The sequence below is a fragment of the Pediculus humanus genome, genomic scaffold (assembly GCF_000006295.1).
Source record: "Pediculus humanus corporis 1103172108269 genomic scaffold, whole genome shotgun sequence".
Taxonomy (NCBI): Eukaryota; Metazoa; Arthropoda; class Insecta; order Psocodea; family Pediculidae; genus Pediculus; species Pediculus humanus.
In genome coordinates, this window is record NW_002987838.1 from 4,431 (window position 1) to 14,692 (window position 10,262).

General features: G+C 28.9%; 1 protein-coding gene across 1 annotated transcript; it reads right to left on the minus strand.

Annotated features, from left to right (window-relative positions):
- Positions 1-450: 450 nt before the first annotated feature.
- Phum_PHUM501540 (uncharacterized protein) lies at positions 451-4,467 on the minus strand (the record flags this gene model as incomplete). The annotated part of the gene is made up of 2 exons (XM_002430801.1): positions 451-528; positions 673-4,467. The coding sequence occupies 2 exons, from the start codon at positions 4,465-4,467 to the stop codon at positions 451-453; spliced, it is 3,873 nt and encodes a 1,290-aa protein (XP_002430846.1).
- Positions 4,468-10,262: the final 5,795 nt, after the last annotated feature.

Below are 10,262 nucleotides of genomic sequence, written 5' to 3' on the forward strand. Positions count from 1 at the left end.
TTAATCAAGAATGAATGATAATCGGGTATCGATGTTTCAATACGCGTACGGGTAATTAAAAAGCGAATGAAAAATTATTATTATTATTATTATTAATTAATAATACTTTGGTTTCGATAAATTTTCGATCGATTAACTTTCGTTTTACTAAATAATTACTATCGATCTCGATCTTAAAAATTTCGATTCGAAAAAATTATTTTCTCTTATCCGACTTATGCTGTTGAACCTTACAAAACGTTTGTTGTTTGTTTTATTCGTTAAAATACCTTGTAATGGATTTTTTCAAGGCGTGTTAGATTGCGTGGGGGGATCACACGTGGATTAATGTGTTAGTCGAACTAAAACTGTCAAAACAAAATTTTCACGAACGGGAAAACCTGATGGGAAAAACTCGCGGATTCTACTTTACACGATACCTTATGGTATTCAAAATTAAAAGCGCGAAAGTTAATTTCTACCAACATAAATTATAGTTAAGCCACTTTCCAAGGCCGCGTAGTGTAATTCGTTTTGATTAGCATGTACCTTACACCAAAAAATTTGAAATTACACGGTTACCAATGCACGGGTACCTCCACTAAGAGAGTCGAGTACATAAGGATAATTAACGAAATTTCGGTTGAGATTTAAAACAAAAAAGAAAAACTTTTTTTTTTTTTTTTTACTCACCGAGTCTGATTTTGAATCAGTAAACAGGTTGGTAGTAGTAGAAAGAAATGACGCATGTCTAGGCCTTCGTAAATTAACTTGTTTTATTAGACTTTTCCTTTGTCTGATTATGTTTTCACTCGTGCTGTCGTTAACGTTCGACTCCCATGGAAGTTGTTTATTACGAAAAGGAATAATGTCATTTATCGATAATACTTCACTCGTGTTTGTTGTTGTTGTCTTTTTTAATTGATTACCACTAATGATATCACTTGTTGTGTTTTTTTTACGCGTATCTATAGTTAGAGTAGAGTGAGTTGTAAACTTCTTAACACCGACTACTTCACTACTACTGTTAACTTTTTTTTTTATATTATTTTTTTTTCCACCGATTGTTGATGTAATCGTTTGATTTTTTTTTAAATTGTCACTGGAGTTCGATGCGAGAGCACTGATTTTTTTGCTTTCGAAAAATAAACTAGAAACTTCTTGTAATTTTGTAGAAGACACTTTTAAATCGTTTGTTTTAGTTAAATTTTTCCTCGGGAAAAAGGATTTCGTTCGAAAATTTTGACGCCACGATGGTGGTGGTTTTCTAAAAATTGTTCTTTCCGTCGTACGGATTTGTCTTGTCGTTCGTATTGTTTTACTCGAATCCGTTTTTCTCGGCGTTACCGATACCGGTGTTACTATTTCGATTTTTTCCGTGCCACGCGAATAAACGGGACTAATACTGGTTTGAAGAGATAGAGTGGTTTCCACAAAGTTTTTGTACGGGTTTTTAACTTCCGGTGAAATTCCATTTTCATTTAATTTTCCCCAATAATTGACTCTGCTTTTCCCTGATATCGTATAATTGTCTTCGGATGTTTGATTTTTGATATTCCGTGAGGGTACCGAAGACAACGGAGTTTGAGGCGTGGTAATTTCCGAACCGAAAGATGTAAAAATAGACGTTAAGGTAGCCGTAAACGGTCTTGCCGTAAACGGCCTACTATTAACACTGAAATTTGATGACTTATGATGTGTTTTATAAGATTGTTCGATTAGGGGTGGCGATGTGCTGGAAAAATAATCTTCTGGAATTTTCTTCGAAGGCAAAAGAACATGAGATAATGACACTCCTGGAATTGATGTAACCGAAAGAGCCTGAGCAATTATGTCCTGGGGCTCTTTGTTAGTGATAGTTTTGTGATTTGAATATTCTAATGCTGTCCAGTTGTCAATGTTGTTTTGAAGTGGAAAATTTTGATTTGTTTCGCTTTTCTCAATTTCCCGACTCAATAATTCTTTGATATTTTTTGCCAATATATGCTGCATTTCAGTTATGTACTTTTTGTCGGAATCTTTATCTTTATTTATGCCTTTTTCATGTAAAAGCTTTTGATTAAAAGTTTCTGCATTTTCCGTACCTTTGTCAATTTGATCCTTTTCATATAAATCTAAATAACTGGATGACGGTTTTGCACCTTCATGCCTTATGGCGTATTCGGCTTCCGATTTATTTGATAAAGCTTGTAATGTCTCGTAAACTTCGTGTCTGACGCTTTCCAAACTGTTCGGATCGTCTTTATCCAAGTCTTTATCATAATCTGTATCCAAATCTTTATCAAAATCTTTATTGAAATCCTTATTCAATTCCTGATTGTCCCGAACGTACGGAATGATAATTTGAATTTTTTTCGCCTGGGAATTATCAGGTTTTTGAACATCAGACGCCGAAACCGGTAAAGGTTGAGGAGATACGGAGTGAAATTCGTTATTTACAATGGATGCAATTTCTTGTGATTCGGCAGCAATCGAAGGGATGTGAGGTTTAATATCATCTTTGGGAGCTGAAGGTGGGTTTAAGAATAACCACGAAGAGGGTCCAAGGATTTTCGGTGGGGCTGTAGTCGTTTCCAAAGAATTATGATAGTTATTAGATTCTAATTCTTTTTTAAAATCGTATATTTCTTGAAAAGGAGATTCAGTTTTATTAAAATAAATCGGTGGAGGAGGTACTAAATAGCTAGAGGGATCATTACTAACCACGTTTTGATTACTTTGCGAATGAACCAAATCCTGAGAAACATTTTTTTCCACACTCACACTTTGTTGAATATTATTATCCGAAGTGGAAAACTCAGCGACCGGCACGCTTTTTACAATTTCTATACCTTTTAACTTTTGAACTTGACTTTTCGTTTCTTTTGAAATTTTATTAGATTCTAATGACTCAACAAGTTCAACTTTTGAACTTTGCTGGAAGCTAATATTTTCATTTGAATTTAAATGAGTATTATCGTGATTTAGATTGTCCAGATTATTAGGAATGATATTGTGAGAATTTCCTTCGGATATTGTAAAAATTACGTTCGAAACGGATACAGGATTTACAGTGGGTGGAACGAGTCCGATATCTGATGTTTCGAATAATGTTCCACCGTAAAATGGACCGGAATTATAAAACGGGATCATTTGAATGGGATTTATGGCTGGAATAGGACTGCTACCGACTAAATTCGGTGAAGCAAATAATGGCAAATTGTCGGTGTAAGAAGCAATCTCGTCTCCATATTTATGATATTGCGGAGCGTATGGATTAAGTGGCGCGAGCATTCCGTGAGCGGTAGGAATGTTTCCCGCAGGGAGGCCATAACTACTAGAAATAGTACCATCTAGAATTGTAGGAGTAGGTGGCACCAATGGACTTGAGGATGATAATAATAAATTACTATGGGAATTATGCGAATTATATGAGTTAGGTGCATGTGGCGCATTATATGAATCAGGTGCATGTGGCGCATTATATGAATCAGGTGCATGTGGCGCATTATATAAATTAGGTGCATGTGGCGCATTATATGAATCAGGTGCATGTGGCGCATTATACGAATTAGGTGCATTTGGGGTAGCATACGAATTAGGTGCGTGTGGTGCATTATACGAATTAGGTGCATTTGGCGTATTATATGAATTTTGTGAATTATGCGAACTGTATGAACTTTGTGAATTCACAGGTGAAGGTGGAGGTGGAGGTGAAAGGGAAGGTTGATAATTGGCAGGAGCGTTATTAAAATTCGGTTTTTGATGAACTTTTTGAAAATTTTGATTTCTTTCTTGCCTATAAGAATTGGGGACTTTTATGAGAGGAACCCAAGGTACGCTATTGCACGCGTCACAAGAAATTTTTATATTTTGTTTCGGATTAAAAAATTTTGGATTTCTTCCGCCTCCTCCGTATTGTTGATGTCTCTGATAGACATTGTGACTTTCTGAGCCTTGCGGTTCGTTTAATTGATGAGCATGCGAGACATTTTTAAAAAAAGAAGGTTTGAAATTTTTATTACCGGTTTGAATTCCCTTATTGAAACTATTATTATTGGGTGTTCTGTAACCCTGTGTCGGAAACAGTTCTTGCGAATGAAGCGGAATAAAATTTTTCGGCTTTTGTTTTTGCTCTCTAAATCTCGTGGGATTTCGAAATTCGTTTTTCCAATATGGCTGAACGAAATTTTTCCTTCTTAGACTTTGTCGCTGATGCGGTTTTTCTTCGTAAGCGCTAAGCCCTAAAGTTTTAAGTGGTTCTTTGATTTTATTTTCGGTATTAAGACCGTGTAAATTTTTTCTTTTTTGTTGGAAAAATTCTTTTCTTTGTAAGGAATCATTTCCATTTTTTGGGAAAAAATGTCCGACTCTTGATGAGTACGTGACATTTATCGGTTTTTTAATATCTAAATCACTTGGTGAATGAGTTTCTTCTTTGTAATTTTGTATTCCTAATATTAATGTTAGATTGCTAAGGAGAAGGACATATTTGAAAATTTTTCCCATCTGTAAAAAAAAAAAAAAAACGTTTTATGAATTAGTCTCTCATTAGCGGAAAGTAATGAATGAAGAAAAATTGTTAAAGAAGGAGTAATTTAAACCGTTAAAATAATTTTTTTTAATTTATAGCCAAACTAGATGAGTTATCTCAACATCAAGCACTTGTTCTTTACTCCTTTTTTTTAGGAAAAAGTATATTTGCTACTTAAAGGTCAAACGTACAAGTTGAATCTTTTTTTTCACCCCAATACCACTTTTTTTTTTTCTTAAAAACAATTTAACACTTTCTTTATGTAAAATAAAAAAATTGTTAAAAATTCATCAGGTGTTTGTTTAAAAATTACTTTCACACGATTTAGGTGGTAGTGTTGTAAAATTAATTAATAACTGGTCGAAGTCATCTTCATTGTAATGGCATATAAATAAATAAAAAATCATTAATGAGAAAAATGTTTGACCCCGTTTTTGTACAACAACAAAAAAAGAAAATGAAAATAATCGTAAATGTAAAAAAAAAAAAAAAACAAGTATTATAACATCTGATCGAAAAAAAAAAAAAAAAAAAATTTCTATAATTTGTGTGAAGATGTTTAAAAAACAAAATGGTTGTTTTGGTTGACCTTGAAAAAAAATTATTAATGAAATTAATGTACGGGTCGTGTAAGTTATTTTTAAAAGGTAATATAAACGAATAGAAAATTAATTTTTGTGTGCTTTTTTTCGTGTGCTTAAGTTGTCATCTTGATGTGTACTAAGTAGAAAGTGAAACTTAAAACTGGTAAAACAACATGAAATATTTATATATATATAAAAGTTTTTTCAAATGATTCTTTTGCATGTCATAATACAAACTATTGGATGGTCATTATCGTTTACCATTCTTTAAGATGTTAGTCAGATAAGAGAATTATCGTTAAAAAAATAAATAAAAATTCTAGTAAGAGAGAGAGAGAGAGAGAGAGAGAGAGAGAGAAATACTTAAAACGTCCCCAAAACAAACAAACAAACAAAAACTACCGAATATAAAACAAATTTTAAAAACTTGATTGTTTCGTAAAAAAAAACATAAACATAAACATGGTGTCTAGAGTAATAAGGGAATGACTTTGTTTTTTTTTTTTTTCTATTTAAATTAAACGTTGAATTCTATCTATGAGTGATGTGGAAAAGAATGATAATAATAATAACAAAATTTTCATGCAGACGATATATTTTTATATATTATTATTATTATTTTCTGAAAAAAAAAAGAATGTGGAAAAGGGGATTTTATAAATATATAAATCGAACCTTGAAATTTTATAATACGCGTTTTAACGTCTACCTTCGAACTTGACCGTGAATTTAAAATCAGGTTTCCTCCCCTTCCCTCCCCACCCTCAAAAAAAAACAAAATCGTAATTACCGACCGAATCGTATTTTTTCATTGATAAAAAAAACATAATATTTAAAACCTTTTTAAAAACAAAAACAAAAAAAAATTTTTACTCCCATGACATTCATTGCCCTATAGAATTTTTTATAAAACGTGAGAACACGAATAAAAACAAAGTATTTTCTCCTTTTTTTATTATTATTATTATTAATAAAAAATTTTCATTCTCAAGTATTTAAAAACAAAACAAAAACATTTACATAAAAAATTTTCATGAGATTTTCTTTTTTTAAAAAAAAAAAAAAAGTGTAACTAGACTAAGAAATTAAAAAAATTAATTTTATCCATTTTAAAAATGATCAAAGTTAAGAGGAAAACAACTCGCGGCCATTTTGGTTTTTCACATTACATTACTTTATTTAAAAAAAAATTTGGGGGAATTAAATTCCGTATACCGGTCAGCGACGCGGTGAAATTTTTTTTTTTTTTTTTATGATTTCCAAAATAAAATAAATAAAATTCTCAGGGGTCTAAGTTCAATGAAGGTCAGGGAAAGTGGTCATATTATAATCTTATTTCATAAACGGTGTCTTCCACAAAATAAATTTGTGATACTTAAATAACCATCATAAATTTTTTCTCCTCCTTCTCCTCCTTATCCCTCTCCCCTCCCCTTCCCCTTCACTCCCTCCCCAAGTTTCGCATTTTATTATTAACTTTTTATTTATATAAAATTTAACCGTATTATTTAATTGTTTTATTTTGCGGTTGTTTTTGTTTTGACCCGGTAGAAAAAATTAAATCGAAAATTATGTTGATGTTGTTGATGATGGTAATGATGATGATGATGATGATGATAATGTTTAGTTCGTATCCGTATCAAATTGTAATTTTGTCTCCCTTTTTTCGTAACCGTAAAATGTTTATTTTCTACCCCGAATTTGTTGTAGAAATGTAAAATGTAGTTGACAACTTTGTCTCATTATACCATCGTTTGTTCGTTTGTTTAAAAAAAAAGAAAACGTTTACATGTAAACAAACAACAACCAAAAAAAAAAAAATGCTTCTGCTTTTTAATGATAGAAAATTTGTTTGGGGGTCCGAAGAAAGAAAAAAAAAATTTTTCTTTTTTTTTTAAACATTTTCATTATAATTATTATTATCATCATTAACGTTTTAACAATTTCGGTTAGTATCAATTTTAATAATATAATAATAATAATAATAATAATAAATTTATCGTTTGTTTGTTGTAAAAACTTTTAGGGAAAAAAAAAAAAAATTTGGGGAGGAATAATTGAGTTAATACTCTCACGTATATAATGGGGGGGGGTCTAAATTTCGCTTTTTTTTTGGGGGGGTACTCGAATTTGTTTTTAAAGTTCGAAAACGCGTTTCTCTCTCTCTCTCTCTCTTTTATACAATTAACAGCATAAAGCGCGAATTCATCTCTCCAACAAATAAAAAAAAAAAAAAAAAATTTTCACTTTTTTTTTTTTTTTAACGTTTCGTATATGTGCCATTTTAATGACTCCGTTCAAAAAAAAAAAAATTAATATTATTATTATTATTATTATTATTATTATTATTATTATTATTATTATTATTATTATTATTGTTGTTGTTGTTGTTGTTGTTGTTATTATTATTATTATTATTCCATGCCTTTTTTTTTTCTTTTTTTTAAATGTTAATGGTGAGAAAAAAAATTTTTCTTTTTTTTTTTTTTTTTCTTATTTTAATATGAAAATTTTCACATCAAAAAAAAAAAAAAAATTTACATTAAAATAATGTTAATAATGATGATGATAATAATAATAATAATAATAATAATAATAATATTTTTCTTTACGCCGTTTTGCCCTGTTTTTTTTTTTTTTTCGCTTTAGTAACACGTGATCGAAAATGAATTCGAATTTATTTATTTATTAAAAGGAAATTATTTTGTTATTGTTAATAATAAGAAGTAACGATATTATTATTATTATTATTATTATTTATTTATTTATTTATTAATAAGCGCGTACGTATTTGAAATTCAAATGACATAGCATAAAAGATTTTAAGATTTGGATTTAGTAACGACAAAACTTTATTATTATTATTATTATAAAAAATTTTTAATTAAATAATTTTTTTCTATGTCCCCCATTAATAATAATAATAATAATAATAATAATAATAATAAATAAAAATGAGAGAGGTCATGAACTGACCTTGATCATTAAAACCGGATCACACACACACACAAAAAATTTTCCTACGATGAACGGATATGATATTTAAAAAAAAAAAAATTGCATTTAATATAAGGGCACCACCACCAGACAACAGATAATTTTTATTAACAATAGATAACGTAAAAATAATAATAATAATAATAATAATAATAATAACTCAGGGAAAGTAGGGAAAAATTTAAAAAGTAATAATAATAATAATAATAATAAAATTGAAACGTATAGAATGTGAAAAACAAAAAAAAAAAAAAAACAAAAACAAAAAAAACTTAAACAATACTCGGTGAGAAAACGTGGAAGAAGAAGATGAGAGTGGAAAAAACAAAAGGGGGGAGGAGTGAGGGGCATATACAAAGCGTTTAAGAAAATAATAATTTTTTTTTGGTTATGAGGGGGAGGGGGGAAGTAGGCGAACTAAAAAAACAAAACAGTAAAATATACGACACATTTTACAAATTGTTTAAATTTAAAAACAACAACAACAAACACTTTTCTCTCTCTCTCGAGGCGATTCTATATAAAACCGGATTTAAAATGGAGAGGAGGGGAGGGGGAAAAAGAAACGGTTACAATGAAAACGTCGCGCGAGACCAATGTAAAAAATAATAATAATAAATAAATCGAGTCAAATCCATAATTTTTAACGATAATGATGATGATGAAAATGATTTTGCAAAAAAAAATATTTAATAATGAAAAATTATAAACAATTTAAATTTTTTTTTAATATCGATTGACTTTTGCCGTTTCGAACGCATTGAAAAAAAAACGTTATTTAAATAATAATAATAATGATAATAATAATAATAGGATTAAAACTACCATTTAAACTCTTGTAAAATTATACGTTGTTTTGGATAAAATGTAAATAAATGCGAATGAATCCTTTTACTTTAAATGTATTTTTGAGTGAGGGGGGGGGGGGAAAAAGGTCATTATTATTATTATTAATATGTTTTCCTGTCGGAATTTGTCGTTATCACGCGTATAGAATTACTTTAGAAAAACGATAGTCGATTCGAATGTGTATCATTGAGAGGAAAATGTTAAATTTAATTAGAAAACGGGGGGAAAGGAAAGGAAAAACTCACGCACGCACATACGTGAGTATGAATGAGTAGCCGGATGAGGGGCGTAAATACCTCGGGGAGATCACGATCAATCAGAGCAAAAGGAAAGAAAGAAAGGGGGGGGAATAAAAAAATGGCAATCATTTTTATTTTGTCGGGTTTATTTTTTTACGTCCTCGAGGTTTTTTCTAATTAATCGGGTTTAAACGACTTGAAACGTTTTGCACGTGATTAAAACTAAAAAAAAAAAAAAAAAATAAATTTTAATAATGCGTTTTGATTAATTATTATTATTATTATTATATATTAATAAAATTATACATAACGCGCTTTATTTATTAAAAATAATAATAATAATAATAATAAATTTTTATGGTCTATATATATAAATATATACATAAACTCGAATTTTATCACGGTGTGTGTTTGTTCGTTTATGTTTTTTTCAAATTTTTTTTCTTAATACAATTCTTTACGATTGTGATGACAAATAATAATAATAATAATGATTTAATAATAGTGTTGGCGTCACGTAATAAAAAAAAAAAAATTTTACTTTTCGAAAATACAAAAAAAAATCGAATTTCGATAGGATTCGAAATATTTACTGTAATATATATACACACGGTGAAATCGAAACGAATAAAAAAAACCGATTAAAATAAAATTATTATTATTATTATTATTATTATTATTATTATTATTATTATTATTATTATTATTATTATTATTTTGGAAATTTCTGCAAATTATTATAAAAAAGAAAATTTTAATTAAGAAAAAACACTCTGGAAAATGGAAAATTTTTATTTTATTTTAACGTGAAAGTAATAATAAACGAAATCAAATTTAATTTATTTTTTAAATTGGAAATAAATTAACGCGAATAATGAACGAGTGACATTTTCTTATTTTGACTTTAAGGCATGTTTTTATTATTATTATTATTATTATTATTATTATTATTATTATTATTATTTAGTTGTCTTACATTTGTCGTTTTTTTAAATTTGCAAAAGTAAAAGTACGCTGGAAAAAAACAATTACAGGGCAAGACTAGTAAAAAAAAAATTTTCTGTCGGTGAATATCGCAGATTTTACCCCCTAACGTAATAA